At 45.8% G+C, this 23,031-nt stretch overlaps 1 protein-coding gene across 6 annotated transcripts in view; it reads left to right on the top strand.

Moving 5' to 3' along the window:
- Positions 1-23,031, top strand: part of LOC114114831 (taurochenodeoxycholic 6 alpha-hydroxylase-like) — a 43,411-nt gene that overhangs the window by 1,437 nt on the left and 18,943 nt on the right. Inside the window, exons 2-13 of one of the 6 annotated variants that reach the window (XM_042247562.1) lie at positions 1,387-1,528; positions 2,159-2,203; positions 2,626-2,753; positions 3,727-3,851; positions 4,201-4,355; positions 4,847-4,953; positions 5,037-5,227; positions 5,325-5,458; positions 7,367-7,431; positions 7,575-7,651; positions 10,461-10,633; positions 22,277-22,565. In XM_042247562.1, the coding sequence (XP_042103496.1) occupies positions 1,387-1,528; positions 2,159-2,203; positions 2,626-2,753; positions 3,727-3,851; positions 4,201-4,355; positions 4,847-4,953; positions 5,037-5,227; positions 5,325-5,458; positions 7,367-7,431; positions 7,575-7,651; positions 10,461-10,633; positions 22,277-22,305 (1,371 nt within the window). In that variant the 3' untranslated portion in view covers positions 22,306-22,565. Of the gene's footprint in view, positions 1-1,386; positions 1,529-2,158; positions 2,204-2,625; positions 2,754-3,726; positions 3,852-4,200; positions 4,356-4,846; positions 4,960-5,036; positions 5,228-5,308; positions 5,459-7,366; positions 7,432-7,574; positions 7,652-10,456; positions 11,473-22,276; positions 22,566-23,031 lie in introns of those variants that run through there. The other 5 variants (XM_042247567.1, XM_060408488.1, XM_027969717.3 and 2 more) reach the window with 5 other exon arrangements.

Below are 23,031 nucleotides of genomic sequence, written 5' to 3'. Positions count from 1 at the left end.
TTATGGCCAGAAGCTCTCTCATCTATTTCACTAGCCTGCAGGCCACAAACAGACAAGCATCTAGAGCCATCTCCTAATTTAGTGCCTTCAATCTGTGTCTGGCACAGAGTTACTGCTCAGTAAACACAAGCTCAGTGAAGGAACGTGACCCAGAGTGGCCAATTTGCCTCAGAGCTGGTGAGTCTTGATGGTAGAAGGATGCTGGTAGAGGTCAGATACCAAAGTGCAGAGTGTTTGATTTGAGTTACACAGAAGCCATTGAAATAAAGACGATGTGACTATTTGGACCTTGCCTGGGATCAACTGTTGACAAGAAATCCAGAGGTAACAAAACAAACTGAGTCTGCAAAGGAGAGGAGAGGCAGTTGCTCTGTGGTAAAGATGCCAGGCCACCGGGCAGAGGGAAGCACGTGAGCAAAGACCTGGAAGAGGAGCAGGTGGACCCAGTGCAGGAGCGCTGGCAGCAGCATCCTGGGGGCATCGCAATGGGTCCTGTGGAATCGCCAGCCTGTCAGGGCAAGAAGACAGAGGGTAAATTCAGAAAGGAAAGGCCTCTGGGGTCCACACTCAGGTGTGCACAAAGGTTCCACTACAAGACGGGAAGTGCACAAATGTTTCTGACAATTAGCCAACGAAAATGAGATCAAAAATCCACATGTCAAAATCTTATTCCAATACCATTCTCATATGTGTACATGCTGAATCTGACCTACAACTGTGCACACACGCAATATGGGAAATAACGTCATACACACAATGTAATATTTAATTTTTTTCACTTAGCCATGCACACTCCAAACATTCTTTCATACTCATATACATTAACATGTATGCTGGGATATCATCAAACATATATATGATCAGGATGGCAAATGTAACCAATGTATCAATTCAATTCTTAAAATATCTATCTCTTCTCTAAATAAACCAAATAATATGAAAAATTGTTTACTTTCTCCAGGGGATCTTACCAACCCAGCATCAACCCAGGTCTCCCACTTTGTAGGCAAATTCATAATACCTGAGGTGCCAGGGAAGCCTACCAAGTGACAGAAATTATCATAAATTGCTCAAGAAGTTATGTCACTGTGTGCAAATTATTTCCAAATGTTTCACAAGCCAAGGAGTTATCTTTGATGTAAGATTCTGTAGGCAGTTTGTAGTGTTGGCCCGTAACTCTACTTGACATGGAACAGAATCCGATTATAGGAAAATGGGGGACAGCCTGCAAGGTTGGATGAGATTCCAGGTCAGAAGAAATAGTTCTAACTCTTAGTTCTGCTGATGGATGCAGAGTGATCACCTGGTACCCTTCCAGGCCTTCACCTCCACTCCTGCTCCAAAACTAAAAGAGAGGTCATTGACTTGTGTTTCCCTTGGTGACAGTTCCAAGAGGAGGGTGAGCTGCCACACCTACTGAAAAGGGTAGAGAAATACCCAAGGGCCTGCGTTCGCTGGATGTGGGGCACAAGGGCCTTTGTATTGGTCTACGACCCTGACTACATGAAGATGGTCCTGGGGAGATCAGGTGAGAGGGAAACCCTCAGCTGGAAACAATCTTCCATTTGAATACAGGCCCCTGGGTGTGAAATTCCAGAAGACACAGGCACATCAGATGCCAAGGCCTGAATTCCTCCAAACACCCACCCAACCAAAGCCAGAGAGGACAACATTATTTACTGTTATTAAATGCTTTACTCCTGGTGGGGCTGGATTCTCTTTTACGTCTCTTTTCTTTTTACAAACAAATTGAGATGATCCCAGACCTGGAGCCAATTCCCTGTCCACACGGTCCTAGGTTGGGCACCTTTCACTGTTGCCAGTCCTGGGTCTTGAGATGGCCAGACCACCACTGACTATAGAAAAATCACAGACTCTGTCTCATTCTATGGCACCGAACAGAGTCTATGTTTCAGGGCAATTCACCATCTTAGTCCTGTGGGTGTTCTGCTCTGCAACACTGAGTCTACGTTCCTGGGACCACGGTGACTATCAGGACAGAGAGAGTCAGGGGTGGGAGGCAAGTGGGTGGTGGCTTCAGAGTGACTGCCATTTGAAAAGCACCAGGAAGGGAAGGGAGCCCAAGGTCTAGACCTCAGGTGCTCTAGAGGCTGTCTGCCTTGTTTGGTCCCATCCATCTTCCCTCCTTATTTTTCAGACCCAAAGTCTCACATTACCTACAGACACCTGAAGCCCTGGATTGGTAAGTATATTTAAATACAACTGCCAACCACCCACCTGTTAGGTTAACCAAGAGTGGTCTCTTTGTGTAAATGGAGAAAAACAGGTGTCAGGCACCCTCATCTCTGAATCAAACCTCATTTTTCTAAAATGCCACCAGTCTTTGTAATGGTGCTCTAGCCCTCCTGAAGCCTAGCTGCTTCTTCATCGCTTCTCAGTCTTTCCTAATGTTGCCTGACTTTTCGATAAGTTCTTTTATGACCTGCCCCCTTACACTTTTTTGTCATAATCACATGCTATGGACAGACATACTAGAAATTCACATCGCTGAAATGTACTGGCCTCGCTGATTCTTGCCCATGGAAGACTTCTCCTGACACCCTTGGTTCCTCCCAAGAGGGCCCTAGTCTCCCCGATGCCCATACACACCCATCTGTGGTTCAGGGACAGGTTTGCTGCTGTTGGAGGGGCAGAAGTGGTTCCAGCACCGGCGGATGCTGACACCAGCCTTCCACTATGACATCCTGAAGCCCTACGTGGGAATCATGGCCGACTCTGTCCGAGTGATGCTGGTGAGTCCATCGCTTGTCACCATATGCACTAGAATCCAGCACAGCTGACAAAGTCCACTATCAGACACTTATGTCCCTCACACACCCATGAATAGAGCCACCCAGAATGACGCACTCATGACTTAGTACGAGAGAGCACTCATTAAAGCTAGGTGGGACAGAGGAACATCTAGGCGCCAGCTTGGATCCATAATTTTCTCCTCACCAAGAAAAATCAGGGCCATGCTGTATTCAGGGTCCACTCTTCTATCTCCACGTTTGAACACAGGGGAGTAGATCAAGCAGGTCAGCTCAAATTGGCCCTGGCTGGCCTGGACAATGGCAGCTGCGGAGGCAGAGTGGACATCCCATGATGTCATGCAGGTGGGCTCTGGCCTGGGTTCCATGGATTCTGAACATCACTGAGCCACTCATGGGAAGAAATGAGCCCAGGTCTACACTCACAGAGCTGGGCCTTCACAAACATCACCTCTGATCCAGAACAGGTTCTGTTCTTAGCTGTTCTTAACATCTGTTCTTAGCTAACATTAGATGAATGAAAGCAATTGAATAGCTCATGCCCCGTCTAGGAGCTGCATCAGAGCCATTTTAGCTTTTCCTTGCCTTGAAATCTTTGCTTCCTAGTGTTGGATATCACCTGTCCACATCTGACATCAGGACACAGAAGTTCTCCCTCTGTCCCCTGAGAAACTATGCTTTCTGCTCTGCCAAAGGTGGTTATTTTAATAAATTATTCCAAATATTCAGAATCAGTTAGGATATTAGAGGAGAATATAGCTGCGTGTATAAGAAAGATTCAGAAAAAATAGGCATCACGTTACACATGGGTGTTATAAGCCTAAGTTGCTAAAATATGTCTGCTTAGAAGATGAGGAAATCTCATCTGAAGATGTAGAAAAAAAGAGAAGGCCTGGCCTTGGCAGCACAGGTCTTCTAGGGGAGCAGAGCAGGGTCAGTCCCCATCCCTCCACAGGACAAGTGGGAGGAGCTCATCAGCCAGGACTCACACCTGGAGATCTTTGGACATGTCTCCTCGATGACCCTGGACACCATCATGAAGTGCGCCTTCAGCCACCAGGGCAGCGTCCAGACGGACAGGTCAGTGACAGCTCTTCAAGGGCAGGGTCCTGTTTTCATGAATGGGAAGGACTTACCTGAGGGGCAGTAAGGGCAGTGTGGATGCTTATCAGCACAAAAAGTAACATTCTACAGAGAGACATGGACCATGGTCAAATTCCACCCAGACCACCCTTGACTCAGTCAGAGGTCCCTGACTCCTGCTCGGGGAGAAGCCTGGCCTCTCTGGACACCTGTAAAGGACTCCAGGGGAAGGGCTCCAGGGAAATGAGGCAGAAATCACAATGCCTCGGTGTGGCCTGAGGAATCTGACCCTCTCCAGGTCAGTGCCTCTCTCAACTCCAGTCTCTTCTGCGCCCTCTCCCTTCAGGAACTCCCAGTCCTACATCCAAGCCATCAGGGACCTCAGTCATCTGGTTGTTTCCCGACTGCGGAATGCTCTCCACCAGAACGACCTCATCTACAGGCTGACCCCTGAAGGCCGCTGGAACCACCAGGCCCTCCAGCTCACCCATCAACACACAGGTTCCCCTCCCACCTGGGCTGGTCCCCCCTGACCACACCCGCCCCACCACAGCCCGCCCCCACCACAGCCCCGCCCCCACAGCTCCATCAGGCTCACGTGGTCTAGCCTTGACCCCATAGCAAAGCCCAGACCCCTGCTTCCTCTTCAGGAGCTGGCACACACCCACCTGCTGCAGGGACTCGGAACCCAGAGCTCAGGGTGTCAGGTGTTGAACAGGGAGTTACAGGAGTCACCAGGTTGGTGATGCCTGAGTGAGACCCCTCCCAGCAGCATTCAGGCAGAGCCCCCCGGGCTGTGCTAGAGTCGGGATTCCCGTCTGAAGTAGAATATGTTGGAACTCTAATCCCTGACATGCTCAGCCAGTCCCAACCTCACCCTCATTCACCTGGCACCCAGACTGGGCCTGAAGGGCAGAGGGGCTTATGGTGGGTGCAGACTCTGAACCGCCCAGAGTCCTCAGCTCTGGCTGGGAACCACTGCTCTGGGACAGATGCAGTGATCAAGGAGAGGAAGGCTCACCTGCAGAAGGAGGGAGAGCTGGAGAAGGTGAGGAGCAGGAGGCACTTGGACTTCCTGGACATCCTCCTCTTTGCCAGAGTGAGTGTGGGCAGGAGAGGTCTGAGCCTTTGTGCAGAAGCACACAGGAAGGGCATAGCTGCACCCTGGCCCTGCCTCCACAGATGGAGAATGGGAGCAGCTTGTCTGACAAGGACCTCCGTGCCGAGGTGGACACGTTCATGTTTGAGGGTCACGACACCACAGCCAGTGGCATCTCCTGGATCCTCTATGCTCTAGCCTCCCACCCAGGACATCAGCAGAGGTGTCGGGAAGAGATCCAGAGCCTCCTTGCGGATGGTGCTTCCATAACCTGGTGAGTGTCCTGGAGATGGAAGAACCCTGTCCTACCTGAACTCAAGAGAATCCGTGGTTGTCCAGTCCTGCCTGCCCTCAGATGGGCTTCCTTTCAGGGACCATCTGGACCAGATGCCCTACACCACCATGTGCATCAAGGAGGCCATGAGACTCTATCCACCAGTACCAGTCATTGGCAGAGAGCTTAGCAAGCCCATCACCTTCCCTGATGGACGCTCCTTACCTGCAGGTATGAACTTCACCTCCCCACTCAGCTAAGCACTCTGTAGGACCACATGCTAGACCAGAAATCCACCTGTGCATTTCCAGTTTCAGGATGCTCGGGCTCTTGTCTGCCTGAAGATAATATTTATTCTCTAGTTTGAATGAGCTTTAAAGAATGCTTTTCCATAAATCCTAGGATTAATACTACCATATATTAAATAATCCTACTGCTAGGAACATACCTTGGGAAAACCAGAATCCAAAAATCACATGTGCCGCAGTGTCCATTGCAGCATTGTTTACAATAGCCAGGACGTGGAGGCAACCAAGGTGTTCACTGATAGATGAATGGATAATGAAGCTGCGGTCCGTACACACAATGGAATATTACTCAGTATAAAATGGAACAAATATGAGTCAGTTGCAGTGAGGTGGAAAAATCTACAGCGTGTTATACAGAGTGAAGCACTCAGAAAGAGAAAAACAAATATCGCGTATTAACACACACACGTAAACATAGACTCTAGGAAAATAGTGCTGATGAATGTATTTGCAGAGCAGGAATGTAGATGCAGACACAGGGAATGGACTTGTGGATGCAGGAGGGGAAGGAGAGGGTAGGACAAGTTGAGAAAGTAACATTGGCACAGATAGACTATCATGTGTAAAATATTAGTATGTATCTAGTGGAAAGCTGCTATATAAAGGGAAGCCCAGCCTAATTCTCTGAAATCGCCTAGCGGGGTGGAATGGGAAGGGCGAGAGAGGTGCAGGATGGAGGGGATATAGTTGTTGTTTAGTTGCTAAGTCATGTCTGGCTCTTTTGCGACCCCACAGAGTGTAGCCCACCAGGCTCCACTGTCCATGACATTTGTCAGGCAAGAATAAGGAAGTGAGTTGCCATTTCCCTCTCTATATATATAGATACATAACTGCACCTTGTGGAGGAGTCTGGTAGGCTGCAGTCCATGGGGTTGCAAAGAGTCGGACACGACTGAGTGACTTCACTTTCACTTTTCACTTTCCTGCATTGGAGAAGGAAATGGCAACCCACTCCAGTGTTCTTGCCTGGAGAATTCCAGGGAAGGGAGAGCCTGGTGGGCTGCCGTCTATGGGCTCTCATAGAGTCAGACACGACTGAAGCGACTTAGCAGCAGCAGCAGCAGCAGCATGGCAGAAACTAACACACCTTTGGAAAGTAACTAACCTCTACTGAAAGAAAAAAATGTTTGACACAAAACTTGAATGCAACAAAGGGCAACAAGTAAATGTTGACCCTTCTGTGTGGTCTTATAATGGAGCCTAAAATTCTAATTCTTGAATCATGAAGGCAGAAGCAGGGGGAGGCATGGTGCTTCCAAATGGGGTGTAAATAAGGGAGGGCGCTCAAGAGACTCCACTGACATGGGTCATAGGCTCTAGTCTCTGAGGTGCCCTCTGGCGGATGGCAAGGAGCAGGTGATGATGAGGTCTGAGAGCCCTGCCATGGCTGGAGGCCACCCACTGACTCAGCACCCAGTGGGTCTGAATCCCAGCCCGTTCCCTCCTAATTGTGGGATCATAGACCCAACTCTTAACCTCTCTGAGGCTCAGGTGCTTCATGGGCTTGTGGGGACAGGAGTGCTTGCGTGAGGATTACATGATTCTTGCACATTCCCCAGGTTCATGATGGCACTTGATAAATGTGAGTTGTCACCTGAGGTCCTCCTAAGTGTATCCTTGCCGTTCCTTTAATTCTCAGTCCTGGGCTGTGGTCACCTACCCCTAATCTGTGACCGTGTGCTTTGTCATGCCCCGCCCACCTGTCTTGAAAGAGCATCATTCCATTCAGAGTGACGGAGGCTGCTCCCATGATGGCTCCCGGGACTTTTTTGAGGCCACACATCCCCTGCACTATGGGACCATCAGCTTCTCTCTCTCCTCTGCCCCACAGGAATCTTACTGTCCCTCTCCATTTATGGGCTTCATCACAACCCAAAGGTGTGGCCGAACCCAGAGGTACGATGGACGCTGGAGGAGGAGATGGGACCTCTCTCGACACCAAACCCTTCCCCTGCTCCCTCTCCGGGATTCTTATCCCCCAGTGCATTCATGTGAGGGGTTTGACCCCGAATGTCCAGGCCCTGGTGCTCTCTCTGCAGGTATTTGACCCAACCCGGTTCGCACCAGGTTCTACTCGACACAGCCATGCCTTCCTGCCCTTCTCAGGAGGATCCAGGTGAGGCCTCTGTACTGGGGGAAGAAAGTGTCATGGATTGCTACCTGATGTGTGTGACTGTCTACCTTCATATGAGGAGCATGAAGTTCTGTCCTTGTATGTTGATGGGCTGAGAAGGAGGTGTGGGTCTCCATGTACAAGAAGGTCTTCAGGACCCACCACAATGACAGGCCTCCCACTGTCCACAAGGATTGACCTCATTTCCATGTCCGTAGCCAATCCAAAGTATCCAGGGTTTTCCTCACTTTAGGAGTATGACGTTATAGCATTACAGTCTTCATGACATTTAAACTACACATGTTTGGTTAACACCATTTCAGTCACACAATTATCTTCATTGAAAGATGATTTTTTCTGTTCCCACCTTCCTAGTCAGCCCCGTGCCTTTCTGCTTAATTCACCTGTCTGCCCACACTGTATTCGTCGTGCTTGCTTGGATTGGGAATTCCATGTCCTGAGGCTTCAAGTTATGTATGTGATCAGTTATAGTTGTTTGAAGAAAGTTTCACAGTCATGAGTATGTTCTCACTTCCTGCACTAACATCCAACATAGATTTGACTGTGTATTAATATAACCATGACAGATATTTTCTGTTGCCAAAATTCTTTATTAAAAAGCAGAGTTTAGACACCATGGTCCCAGATTATACAGAGTAATGTTAGTAAGAACAGTCTTAAAGTGGAGGACAATCAAGCCTGCTTTGGGGAGTCTATTGCTGATCCTGCTCATGATGCCAGTTTCTCACTGCTCATACTGTGCACACTGTTTGCTGAACGCAGGATAGATGCAAAGCATCAGCTAAGAGGCTGGAGGAGGACTGGAGGAGCCATAGGGACTGCAGACACGTTTATTCTCTCCTGGCTGTGTTATGGCCGCCATAACACAGCTCTGTCCTGCCTGACACAGCCGCCGTAGCAGCAGCCATAAAAACCATAACATAACCTCATATAATATAACCATGATGTTGGTCCAACTTAGCCCCAGTGCAGTAGTAACCAGGGCTTTCATAGCGAAACTCATAAAGGAGTACCTCACACCTCCCCCAGAGCTTTTGCAGCTGGAGCTTAGATACCAAAAGTAGCCAGAGTCCAAGCGAGTACCATGTGATGCATGTGCGCAGTGCTATAGGTAATCCAGCTCTTCCATAATCATTAGTTACAAACCCCGAGGCAACAGTGAGAGGCCTCAGGGAGAGAGCGCCTGACAATGCCATCTTGGCTAATTTGCTCTTTCCCTACAGGAGGGAGAGTATTTTGTGTTTGACATGTGCATTTGGAAAATCTATTTCATGTACAACATAAAGCACCCTTGAGATAGCTATTAGCCTGATTGATACACTCCTGAATGATTGCTGTGAAGATCTTAAAGGGCACAGGACCTCCCCTGAAATAGTAACTTCAGTGGCTTTGCAACATAGTAGAAACAAGTTTTTTCTGACTGTACAGATCTAGGAAACTTTCAGTTGGTGAATCAACCTTTACAGAACAGTGTTGGAGTAAACTGTCTTATTGATTCTAGGATTTGGTTTATGCCAGGGTCCAGTTCTTCCTTGTAGACATGGCTGCAGGTCATTCAGTTGCTGCTAGAGGGCAGGAGGGACTCGGCAGCTTGATTCCTACGTCAGACTGAATATTTCTTTTCTTCTCATTCCACTTGAGTTGTTTTCAATTCAGTCAATATTGTTCAAATGTGAAAGTATGTATTAAGCGTGTCTCCGTGTGCCAAGACCTGTGCTAGGAGATGGGAACACGGGGATGATAACGCCGTCCTCCCCCAGGGCTCACTGTCAACAACATGTCTACTTCAACAGACATCATTCACCCATCCGCTCTCTCACTCATTCAGTCCTTGAGCAGACTGTGCGGGGATCCATGATCCGGCACTGTGCTGGGCACTGGATTTCATGCGTCCTTGAGTTAACACCCATGGTGCCTTGAGGGTCTCGAGTGGGAAGAGGTGCAGCCAGCAGAGGGGGTGAGGGTGGTGGTCACTGGCTTGAGCCTTGAGCATGAGGATGGCAGAGGCGAGGGGAGGGGACCTCAACCATCGCTGAGTCAGGAAGAGGAGAGTGACAGACCCCAGGTGAGTGAGGAAGAATCCAGAGAGGGCTGTGATGCTGCTGAGGCACTGGGACGTGTACTCCCTGTGATGCGCAACAGACAGGCCTGGAGCGACTGTGGCTTTAGAGGGAGGGAAGGAGTGGAAGCTGAAAAGGCCAGATGAGGATCCCAAGGGATGGTTAGGAGGGTCATTTCTGGATTAGAATAGAATGTTCCAAAGGTAGACTGACTGAGGAGCTAAGGGAGACAGGAAGCCAGACCATTAACTGAGAGGGAATTGATCCAGTAGGTTCAGAGTGGTTAACCTTTGTCCTCTCCAGGAAGCCTCCCTGTTGCCATTCTGATTCCTTGCACAGCCCTGTCTTGTCTTCTCTGGGGACTGGGCAGCCTGTTTGTCCACTGTAGGTGGTAAGGTCCTGTATCCACACTGCCCCTACAGTGCCCTGGGCTGACCTGAAACCAGGAATTGCCAGTGGACAAGTGAATAACGTACTAGTTCACACTTGACTTGACTCTGCAGCTTAAAGTACTAATGCTCCCCAGGTTTTCCTGCTGAGAGCAGGAGCATGAGTTAGGAGCAGTCCTTAGAGAGGTGGGCTTTGCCATCTGTCAGGGAAGAGCTCTGCTGGCAAGTTCAGTGGGATGAGTAAGGAAGGGATCAGGTTTGACCACAGGAGGAGAGCCCTGATTCCCTGTGCTCAGCAGGGGTTAGAAGCCTCTGCTTACTTCCTTTTTACTTCTAAGCTAGGAACTGCATTGGGAAGCAGTTTGCCATGAATGAGTTGAAGGTGGCCGTGGCCCTGACCTTGCTCCGCTTTGAGCTGTCACCGGATCCCGCCAGGGTCCCTGTGCCCATGCCAGTGGTTGTGCTGAGATCCACAAATGGGATCCACCTGCAGCTCAGGAAGCTCTCTGATTCAGGTAGGGACAAGGACAAGCTCTGAGGGCCCCTGTCTGCCATCCCGTCTTGCTGTCACTCTCCCTGTCCTTGCCCCCTTGCCCTCTTCCTGCTTTTGTCTGCCCCCCTGCCAGCTTGCCTCATATCCTGCCTCCTGCCCAGCAGCAGACTTTCTGCCCTTCTCCTCTCACCTTTCTCCAGGCTCCCTATGTGCTGTCTCTCCATCTGTCTCTGACTCCCTGTATCTCTCACTGTCCACTGGAATCCTGATCACCCGACACCCTCCAATCTGTCTGTTCTCTCCTGTATTTCTCCCCTTCTGCCTGCCTCTCTGTCCCTGAATTCACTTCTGTTTTGATGGTAAAATGAATTGTGTCTGCCTTAGGGACTTAGAACAACACAAAATTATCCTCTGATGGCTCTGGAGTGAGAAGTCAGAAAAGGGTTTCCCTGGACACAACCAAGATGTTGACACGCCCCTCATCCAGGGACCTGGGACAGGATCCCGCTTTTTGTCATTTTTGCATCTAGAGCTTCAATCCTTGCATTCCTTGGCTCCTGGGCCTTCCTCCACATTCAAATCCAGCAGCATCTTCAAATGTCCCTCTGCTTCTGTCTTCACATAACCCTCTCTTTCATCAAGACTTTGTGCTTAGCTGGGCAACTCAGATCGAACAGGCTTATTCTGGGGTTCTGGGAACTAGGACAAGAACACCTGGGGAGCCATCCCTGGACCTGTTAAATCCTGTGTGCCTCCCTTCGCCCTGGGCCACTGCTCTCTCCTGTGTGAGATGGGTCTACCCCCGTTTCACTCACATGGCTTCCTCTTTCCCCATCCCTGGATAAAGTGCACAATATCATACGGAATGTGTGTGTCTTGTCTGAAAGGAGTTGGATGAAGCAGAAGAGAGAGAAGGGGAGGGAATAACAGCAGGGAGGAGGAGGGGAGATAACACCTGCTCTGTGAGGCCGAGGCCTAGTAGGGAGAGCATGTCCAGCCCCCCTGCAGCTTCACACTCTGGAGTCACTCAAGCCCCACACCCTGCCTGGCGTCTGAGGCTCCCATGACAGCTGAGTCAGAAGAAAGGCCTTGTCACCTGAGGCTCAGAGGGAAGACACTCACTCCAACACCTGTCAGGGAGGGAGCCTGCCTCTTCTGTGGTAGCTTCCTCACCACATCTGTAGAGGGGCCCAGCCAGCGCCCACCCTGTCCTGAGCAGGGAAGACTTACAGACTTTGTCAGGCACAAAGGCCTCCTTCACCCTAGAAGAGATTTGAGAAGAGCCCAGCCTGGCCATGTCACCAGCCCCCTGGCAGCCGTTCCTCATGGGCAGGGCCTGCAGGCTCCTCAGATGCCACAAGGGGTGGGTGTGTGTGTGTGCAGGAGGGCCTGGAGGAACCAGCTGGGCACAAGTCTTGGATGCCACACAGGGAGAAGCCAGCCCCTCAGGACACTTGTAAATACTGAGCTTCTCCAGAGGGTAAGGCAGAAATGACAATGCCTCAGTTGGGAATGCAAACTAGTTTAGCCACATGGAGAACAGTGTAGAGATTCCTTAAAAAACTGGAAATAGAACTGCCATATGACCCAGCCATCCCACTTCAGGGCATACACACTGAGGAAACCAGAATTGAAAGAGACACGTGTAGCCCAGTGTTGATCGCAGCACAGTTTACCATAGCCAGGACATGGAAGCAACCTAGATGTCCATCAGCAGATGAGTGGATAAGGAAGTTGTGGTACATCTACACATTGGGATATTACTCAGCTGTAAAAAAAGAATGCATTTGAGTCCGTTCTAATGAGGTGGAGGAAACTGGAGCCTATTATACAGAGTGAAGTAAGTCAGAAAGACCAATACAGTACATTACCGCATATATTTAGAATTTAGAAAGATGGTAATGATGACCCTACATGGAAGACAGCAAAAGAGACACAGATGTAAAGAACAGACTTTTGGACTATGTGGGAGAAGGCAAGGGTGGGGTGATATGAGAGAATAGCATTGAAACGTGTATTAGCATATGTAAAACAGATGACCAGTGCCAGCTCAATACATGAAGCAGGGCACTCAAAGCTGGTGCTCTGGGACAACGCAGAGAGATGGGGTGGGAGGGGGGTTCAGGATGGGGGGACTCATGCACACCCGTGCTCGGTCAACATTTGGGAACAACCACCACAATATTGTAAAGTAATTAGCCTCCACTTAAAATAAATAAAAGGAATAGAGGTAGTGTAGAAAAATTATAAAATAATATGAATGAAATTGTTTACAAAACAGAAACAGACTCACAGTCTTACAAACATGCATTAGCTTACCAAGGAAAAAGGGAGAAAGGAATAAATTCAGAGTATGGGATTATTCGATAAACACTACTGTATATAAAGTAGATAAATATCAAGAATTTACGCACAGGGAATCTTATTCAACATATTTTGATAACCTATAATGGAGAAGAATCTGAAAAAGAATATGTATGCATATGGTGCATATATCTGAGTCACTTTGCTGTGCAACTAAACTAACACAGTATTGCAAATCAACTAGAAGTCAATCAAGTAAAAAAAAAAAAAAAGCACCATACATTGGCCTTTAATTTAGAGCATTTACACTCTCCTGGAGAACCTTACCTCAGACATGCCAGTTATTGCCACCTAGAGGTGCTATATACCCACCCCTCCTAAAGTTGTTTTTCTGGTTCTGGAATGCATAACTAGAACACATATATTCATCAGTTGGTAAAGAAGTAGCTAAATTTGGGGATTTAATATTTCCAGTTTCACTGCAATCTTCCCATATTTCCCCATTCCAATTTCAGGTTCCCATTACTTCCCAGTAAATGCTCACACTTTGGCAGAAGATTGGGAAATCAATTTGCATGTAATGCAGACACTGACAGGATGAGACTCTGGATTTAGTTTTCACAAATCTCAGCCCTGGCTGAGGCCCTGTGGAAACAGGAAACAGGCTGTGGCCCTACAGGAAACAAAGGTTTCTTTCAGGTCAGATATTGAAGCTTTCTGGTCAGTTATGTGTAGTTTGGCCTGGGAATTTGAATCCCCAACCTCATCCATTTCCTTCAGTGCTTTCACCAGTACAGCTAGGAACAACCAGCTGGTCTTAATAAATGCTTTAATTCAACTGAAAAGTTCTAAGATATTGAATATATGGTCATCAGAATCTTGCGTTTTATAAAAATTTGGTTAGTAACATCCAGTGATGATGTTTTGTGTATCTTTATTTAAAATCCTCAAAGATAATGCTCTTAAAGGACTGCACTCAATATGTCAGCAAATTTGGAAAACTCAGCAGTGGCCACAGGACTGGCAAAGGTCAGTTTTCATTCCAATCCCCAAGAAGGGCAATGCTAAAGAATGTTCAAACTACCTACCATTGTGCTCACTTTACATGCTAGCGAGATTATGCTCAAAATCCTTCAAGCTAGGACTCAGCAGTATGTGAATCATGAATTTCCAGATGTGCAAGCTGGGTTTAAAGAACATAGAGGGACCAGAGATCAAATTATCTTATCAACATTCACTGGATCATTGAGAAAGCAAAGGAATTCCAGAAAAACATCTACTTCTGCTTCATTGACTATGCTAAAGCCTTTGTCTATGTGGATCACAACAAACTGTGGAAAATTCTTCAAGAGATGGTGTTATGCCCAGAGTCCAAGTCCCCAAAACTGAGAGAATAAGACGTCCACAGCAATGCAAAAGCATAAAGGGGTTTATTGCTAGCTCGAGTTAGGGCCCAGGTCTTATCCAGCACAGTGGAATCGGACAAGAGCCCTGAGCTCTGAATCACATATACTTTTATACAGACAGTTCTTTGTTTCTGTAACAGCATAGCTGATTGGTTAAACCATAGGCGCACGCGGGACTTTTAAACCTCGCATCCCTATCTGGATTGATTCGGGTCTGGCGTGGGCGGGGGGCCACGGGGATTTTTCTGATTGGTCTAGCTACACTGCCTGCGGGAGTTCCCAGTGCCTCAGCTTTCCTAGAGACTAAACCTCAGGCCTAGCCTGCACCTTAGAGCCTGTTCTGGCTTCAGTTTGGTCCTAACAATGGGAGTACCAGACCACCTGACCTGCCTCTTGAGAAATCTGTATGCACATCAGGAAGCAACAGTTAGAACCAGACATGGAACAACAGCCTGGTTCCAAATAGGAAAAGGAGTACGTCAAGGCTGTATATTGTCACCCTGCTTATTTAACTTCTATGCAGAGTACATCATGAGAAATGCTGGGCTGGAAGAAGCCCAAGCTGGAATCAAGATTGCCGGGAGAAATATCAATAACCTCAGATATGCAGATGACACCACCCTTATGGCAGAAAGTGAAGAAGAACTAAAAAGCCTCTTGATGGAAGTGAAAGAGGAGAGTGAAAAAGTTGGCTTAAAGCTCAACACTCAGAAAACTAAGATCATGGCATCTGGTCCCATCCCTTCATGGAAAATAGATGGGGAAACAGTGGGAACAGTATCAGACTTTATTTTGGGGGACTCTAAAGTCACTGCTGATGGTGATTGCAGCCATGAAATTAAAAGACACTTACTCCTTGGAAGGAAAGTTATGACCAACCTAGATAGCATATTCAAAAGCAGAGACGTTACTTTGTCAACAAAAGTCCGTCTAGTTGAAAGGTTTTTGTTGAATTACGATGCCGGGATTCTTGGCCCCCGGAGGAGAATTCAATCTGGGGCCAAAGATGAGGCTTGATCGCTCAGAACTTTTGTGTAATAAAGTTTTATTAAAGTATAAAGGAGATAGAGAAAGCTTCTGACATAGGCATCAGAAAGGTAGAACGAGAACCCCCCTGCTAGTCTTTAGCTGAATGTTATATAGTCACCAGCAGTCTGTTAATGAAAGAAAGGAATGTCTCAAAACTTAGAATGGCACCCGGCCCCTCACCCATAAGATGTGCTTGGCTCCAAATGGTTTATCTTGGGCCATAAAATGATTAACTTGAATCTTGAAGAAGGGCAGAGCACCATACAAATAGTTTCATTTACATAGATTAGAGGAACAATATCAGAGTATAACATACTGGTTTATCAAGTAGGTTCTGAGCCCAAAAGGCGGAAGCGACTTGAAGACAGAGTTTGGGGTAAATGCATAGTACATTAGCATAGCTTAAGATAAACATTTCCACAAGAAAAAGGCATCGGTTAACTTCAGGTGAGACCAGGTGTCATTATGACAACAGAATTTTAAGAGAAACCTCCTTTTAAATTTGTATAGAGAAGGAAAAAATATCGCTAGTTTGTTTCCTCCTGCCGCTTAAGAGAGATAAAATGTCTGACACTTGCAGGCTATTTCCTCCATTTGGAGACCCCTGGCCCTCCTGCCTGTTACCCTTTAATAGTCAAAGCTATGGTTTTTCCAATGGTCACGTATGGATGTGAGAGTTGGACTCTGAAGAAAGCTGAGTGCCGAAGAATTGATGCTTTTGAACTGTGGTGTTGGGGAAGACTCTTGAGAGTCCCTGGGACTGCAAGGGGATCCAACCAGTACATTCTGAAGGAGATCAGTCCTGGGTGTTCTTTGGAAGAAATGATGCTAACGCTGAAACTCCAGTACTTTGGCCACCTCATGCAAAGAGTTGACTCATTGAAAGACTCTGATGCTGGGAGGGATTGGGGGCAGGAGGAGAAGGGGATGACAGAGGATGAGATGGCTAGATGGCATCACCGACTCGATGGGCATGAGTTTGAGTGAACTCCAGGTGTTGGTGATGGACAGGGAGGCCTGGTGTGCTGTGATTCATGGGGTCGCAAAGAGTCGGACATGACTGAATGACTGAGTTCAACTGAAGAGGAACCAAAAGCCTCTTAATAAGACTGAAATAAGTGAGTGAAAAAGCTGTATTGAAGCTCAGGGTTCAAAACACTAAGATCATGGCATCTGATTGCAACATTTCATGGCAAACAGAAGTGAAAAAATTGGAAGCAGTGACAGATTTTATTTTCTTGGGCTCCTAAATCACTGTGGATGGTGACTGCAGTCATGAAATTTGAGACACTTGATTGGAGAGATTGTCTAGAGGCTGGTGTATGTTCTAGGACAGAGAGTATAGAAAGGATGATATAGAGAAAGCAGCTGGCACCATGTCAGCACATAGCAAGCTGATACAAAATGAATGAAAGTCAGGAATTAGCAAAGCTGGAGTTATAAATTTAAGATCATGGTCTTAATTCTGATACTGACTTGTTTGGGGTCTTGAAAAGTCCACTATTCCTGTTTTTTTGTCCATAAAACAAGCTTAATAACCCACGGTAAATTGAGGAGTAGTTGTAATTGTGTTTTAGAAAGTATAAGCTCTATGTAAATATTGAGGAGATAGCTTTAAAACCTTTACTGCTTTTACTGCCAGCATTGTGCAGAGTACAGAAAAAGGATACTGCACTTTCTCAGAATCATTACTGTATCTAATTCCAGGCAGAAAGATGTGATATAGACTTGTTCTTGTTCAGTCCCTCAGTTGTGTTTGGCTCTTTGTGACTCCATGGACTGCAGCACGCCAGCCTTCCTTATCCTTCACCATCCCCTGGCCATTGGGTCAGTGATGCCATCCAATCATCTGGTCCTCTGTTATCCCCTTCTCCACCTGCCTTCAATCGTTCCCACCATCACAGTCTTTGTTAATGAGTCAATTCTTCCCATCAGGTGGCCAAAGTATTGGAACTCCAGCTTCAGCATCAGCCCTTCCAATGAATACTCAGGATTGATTTCCTTTAGAATTGACTGGTTTGAACTCCTTGCAGTCCACGGGACTCTCTAGAGTCTTCTCCAACACCACAGTTCAAAAGCATCAATTCTTTGACACTTAGCTGTCTTCATGGTCCAGTTCTCACACCCATACATGACTACTGGAAAAACCCTAGCTTTGACTTTATATACCCATGTCGGTAAAGTAATGTCTCTACTTTTTCATATATTGTCTAGGCTTTTCATGGTTTTTCTTCCAAGGAGCAAGCATCTTCTAATTTCATGGCTACAGTCAACATCCTCAGTGATTTCTGAGCCCAAGAAAATGAAGTCGGTCACTATTTCCATTGTTTCTCCATATAATTGCCATGAAGTGATGAGACTGGATGCCATGATGTTAGTTTTTCGAATGTTGAGTTTTAAGCCAGCTTCAACTGGAGTGATACATATTGACCCCAGGCTAAAACAAACAGAATTGTTGTGTGACTTCCATTGCACAGGGAAAGCAAGCAAATATTTAAGCTTGAAAGACTTTTCCTAGAAATTGCTGTCTTTATATGAGCGTAAAAGTAAACAAGATATGATAAATTGCATCAGCATCAAACCCAACGTTCTCAAATGCAGAGAATAAGAAGTACCTCTTACCTCCCTACAGCAGTAATCACTACAAGCTGCTGCCTTGGGAATTGAGCACATTCCTTCTTCTGCCTTTCTGTTGCCTATAACCTGAGCCAGGAAGCATTCTGAAAAATATTAATTTCTTTGTTAAATATGGCACTAAAAACTGACCCTGGTCTCTTGAAAAAAATGATTTAACTAGTCCAAGTTACACTTCCTCCCTCTTTCACTCATTTACCAAATCAATAAGTATTTATTTCAAATCCTGAAAGATGATGCTGTGAAAGTGCTGCACTCAATAGGCCAGCAAATTTGGAAAACTCACCAGTGGCCACAGGACTGGAAGAGGTCAGTTTTCATTCCAGTCCCAAAGAAAGGCAATGCCAAAGAATGCTCAAACTACCACACAGTTACACTCATCTCACATTCTAGCAAAGTAATGCCCAAAATTCTCCAAGCCAGGCTTCAGCAATATGTGAACCATGAACTTCCAGATGTTCAGCCGGGATTTAGAAAAGGCAGAGGGACCAGAGATCAAATTGCCAACATCTGCTGGATCATTGAAAAAGCAAGGGAGTTCCAGGAAAACATCTATTTCTGCTTTATTGACTATGCCAAAGCCTTTGAGTGTGTGGATCACAATAAACTGTGGAACATTCTGAAAGAGATGGGAATACCAGACCACCTCACCTGCCTCTTGAGAAATCTGTATGCAGATCAGGAAGCAACAGTTAGAACTGGACATGGAACAACAGACTGGTTCCAAATAGGAAAAGGAGTACGTCAAGGCTGTATATTGTCACCCTACTTATTTAACTTCTATGCAGAGTACATCATGAGAAATGCTGGGCTGGAAGAACCACCATGAGAAATGCTGGAATCAAGATTGCCGGGAGAAATATCAATAACCTCAGATATGCAGATGACACCACCCTTATGGCAGAAAGTGAAGAGGAACTAAAAAGCCTCTTGATGAAAGTGAAAGAGGAGAGTGAAAAAGTTGGCTTAAAGCTCAACATTCAGAAAACGAAGATTTGGCATCTGGTCCCATGCCTTCATGGGCAATAGATGGGGAAACAGTGGAAACAGTGTCAGACTTTATTTTTGGGGGCTCTAAAATCACTGCAGATGGTGACTGCAGCCATGAAATTAAAAGACGCTTACTACTTGGAAGAAAAGTTATGACCAACCTTGATAGCATATTGAAAAGCAGAGACATTACTTTGCCAACAAAGGTCCATCTAGTCAAGGCTATGGTTTTTCCAGAAGTCATGTATGGATGTGAGAGTTGGACTGTGAGGAAAGCTCAGCGCTGAAGAATTGATGCTTTTGAACTGTGGTGTTGGAGAAGACTCTTGGGAGTCCCTCGGACTGCACGAGATCCAACCAGCCCATTCTGAAGGAGATCAGCCCTGGGATTTCTTTGAAAGGAATGATGCTAAAGCTGAAACTCCAGTACTTTGGCCACCTCATGGGAAGAGTTGACTCATTGGAAAAGACTCTGACGCTGGGAGGGATTGAGGGCAGGAGGAGAAAGGGACGACAGAGGATGAGATGGCTAGACAGCAACACTGACTTGATGGCGTGAATCTGAGTGAACTCCGGGAGTTGGTGATGGACAGGAAGGCCTGGCGTGGTTCGATTCATGGGGTCGCAAAGAGTCTGACATGACTGAGCGACTGAACTGACTGATTGGGTTAGGTCGGTACCAAATGAATGGGAAAAATATTTCCTGTTTAATAAATATTAGCTACAATAGACATAGAATTTTTAAAGAGTTTAGCTCATATTCTACAGTTGAATAGTCTCACTTTGTAATAAGCTCATTGAAAATTTTCCAGTAATATCATTTTCAGTGATTGCTACATGTAACCACAGAGATTACCCAACACTTCCTTACAAAGGCAGCCCTGAGTAGTGAAGCCTCACTACTTCATTTATACCAGTTCATGGAGCTGATAACCTACTACTTGGATCACTGGAAAACAGATCAAACATGAAACACCCTTGAAAAATTAGGCCACTTTCAAATTAGGGTTAGGGTTAGTAACCCTAACCAGCTCAACACACTCAACAGCAGCTCAACACACTCATTATCTTTTTATGCTCATGGTTAACAGCAAAGTCTCTGGAGCCAGACTGCCTGGGTTTGAATCCTGGTTCTACCTCTCACCAACAGTGACCTTGGGCAAGCAACTAGCCTCTTAGTGCCTTCATTTTCTTGTATAGACTGTGGGGATTTTTAAAATCTGTCTTGTAGGATCCTTGTGGGAAAAATATATAATGTTCTAACCTTAGTGCCTAGAACATAGGAGGTGCTCACTAATGGTAGCTATTACCAAGCATTTTGAGCCCAGTATAGAAGAAGCCAAGAACTGAGGGAGGGAAGGGTAACAAGCAGAATTCATATCCCAGCTTCTCCCACTTCAGAGTTCTTTCCCTTACTGCCCCTATACTCTGGGAGAAAAGCTAGTGCTGAGTCAAGTGAGGGAAAGAAGTCAGGGTCCAAGAGTCCTTGTGTGGAGGCACAGAGGGGGATGGAAGGCAACCGAAGAACTAGGTGAAAGTGGAGAAAAATGAGTGTAAGTGGTTACATGCCCTGGAGTTTGCACAGAGCTCAGGATTTAGGGGGAAAAGAAAAGAACTCTGGCCTCATGGGTTGTTAATAAATCCCCTGTCAAGAGGATGGGCAAAGGAGGAGGGTGTTGGGAGTAAGAGGTTAAATAGTTCAAAGAGCACATCTGTAGGAAATGGGGCCCCATTGGGAAAACTTTACAAAAAATCCTTCCTGAAATGTATGGTGTTTTACTTTCTGTGTTATGGGCCTTGGATATGACCTTGAAGTAGATAATCATGGGAAAAGTGAGAGGTGTGTTGAGTTGAAGGTGATGTCCTCACCCCTTGCTTTTTCATGTATGACATCCATGGATTTGCCAATACTTGGAAAATTTTCCTAGCGTTTGCCAACTGGTATTCTCCTATCCATCCTCCAGACATCTTTATTGTTTAATTCTCACCTTCCCTGGGTGGCCCAAGCCTACTATTCATTCTTTCAGTGCATCCTTCATCATATTTTATTGAACTAACTCATTTTCTGTCTTAAGACACTAAACCATGAACTCAATTGATATTAATTTTTGAGTGATTGAATGACTATAAATGAATGAATAATTGTGTGAGGTATTCAGAGAAAGGATTACCATCCTACCTATATTAGTTTCATGGGAGAACTGTAGCAATTTACCAGAAACTTGGTGACTTAAACATTATAAATTTATTGTGCTATAATTCTTGGGGTCATAGATGAAATCAATATCACTGGGCCAAAATCAAGATATTGGCAGGGCCATACTCTCCCTGGCATCTCTAGGGTGAATTCATTCTCTGCCCTGCCCTGGGAGCTGCTCCTAATGTACCTATTGTAGGCATATTTTGAATTTGAAGCTCATCCTGACCTTAGGATGGAGTACAGAGCTAACTTGTTATTGGTAGATTAAATCATATCCTTAACTTTATATTAATTAATGGATGTGGTATGGGTAGAGGAATTCAACTTGTTAATACATAGGCAAGCAATGAACTGATGCAATGATAAATTTTAATACAAAGGAAGCTCATGGGTATCATGATTCTTTAATAATTTTACAGCTTCAGCAATTAGTATTGATATTCCACAGAAGAGAATAAACTAGATCTTTTCTGAAGTTATACACACCCTATAACTTTTTGTACCATTAATATTAGGAATGCTATGGCTAATTAAATAGGAATAGCTGGTCACAGGGCTTCCCAGGTGGTACAGTGGTAAAGAATCTGCCTGCCAGTCAGTGCAGGAGGTGGCAGGAGACAGGTTTGATCCATGAGTAGGAAAGATCCCTGAAGGAGGAAATGGCAACCCACTCCAGTATTCTTACCTGGAAAATCCCATGGACAGAGGAGCCTGGAGGGCTATAGTCCATGGGGTTGCAAAGAGGTGGTCACCACTGAGCGACTTGGCATGCTGGAGCACGCAAACAGCTAAAAACACATCATTACTAATGAACATATTGTTAAGAAGAATTGCCACTCTGAATAGAAAGGTTTAAGTGTTACACAGTTACCAGGCTTTGCTACTTTAACAAACCCGTTTTGGAGTAGAGCTAATGTTTATTGTTTTGGTTAAGATGATGTCACTTATTTAATATAAAAAACTTTCAAAAGATTGGCCTTACTTCTGTTTCCCTTTTTAGTATGTAGTAGCCTGTCAGGAATGGTTTGTCTGTTCGTGTTAGATTTCCATTATTTAGCAAAGATACAAGCAGAGTTTTAAATGATTGTCCTATTTTTTGCAGATCTTGCTCATCATTTAAATTACAAATAATGGATACAAAGCATAAGACTAACCCACTGGAGTGGGTGGCCATTAGCTCCTCCAGTGGATCTTCTCGACCCAGGGATCAAGCCAGAATCTCCTGCATCTACTACACCCTAGGATTTATTTATTTTATAAATGACAGTTGGAACCTTTTGACTCAATCCATTTTGCCTAACCCCTATTCCCCATTTCTGGCAACCTCCAATTTTTTCTCTGTAAGTCCAGTTGTTTTATTTTATTTTGGATTAGACATTTAAGTGAGATGATCTTTCTTGGTCTGACTTATTTTAGTTACCATATTGCCCTCAAGTTTCATCCATGTTGTCACAAATAGCCAGATTTCCTTCCTTTTTTATGTCTGAATTACATTCCAGTTATATATATATATATATATGTATGTATGTGCTCAGTCACTTCAGTCTTGTTTGACTCCTTATGACACTATAGACTGTAGCTTTCCAGGCTCTTCTGTCCATGGGGATTCTCCAGGCAAGAATACCGGAGTGAGTTGCCCTACCCTCCTTTCTGGGATCTTCCCAACTCGGGGATTGAACCTGCGTCTCCTGTGGCTCCTGCATTGCAGGTGGATTCTTTACCACTGAGACACTGGGGAAGCCTCTCTCTCTCTCTCTCTCTCTCTCTCTCTCTCTCTCTCTCTCTCTCTGTGCGTATAATGTCTTATCCATTTATAAACATTTTGTTTATTCATTCATCCATGAACTAACACTTAGA

This window comes from Ovis aries, chromosome 1 (genome assembly GCF_016772045.2).
Source record: "Ovis aries strain OAR_USU_Benz2616 breed Rambouillet chromosome 1, ARS-UI_Ramb_v3.0, whole genome shotgun sequence".
NCBI lineage: Eukaryota > Metazoa > Chordata > Mammalia > Artiodactyla > Bovidae > Ovis > Ovis aries.
Note: the sequence above shows the minus strand (reverse complement) of the source record. Positions and strands in the feature narration are given on the sequence as shown.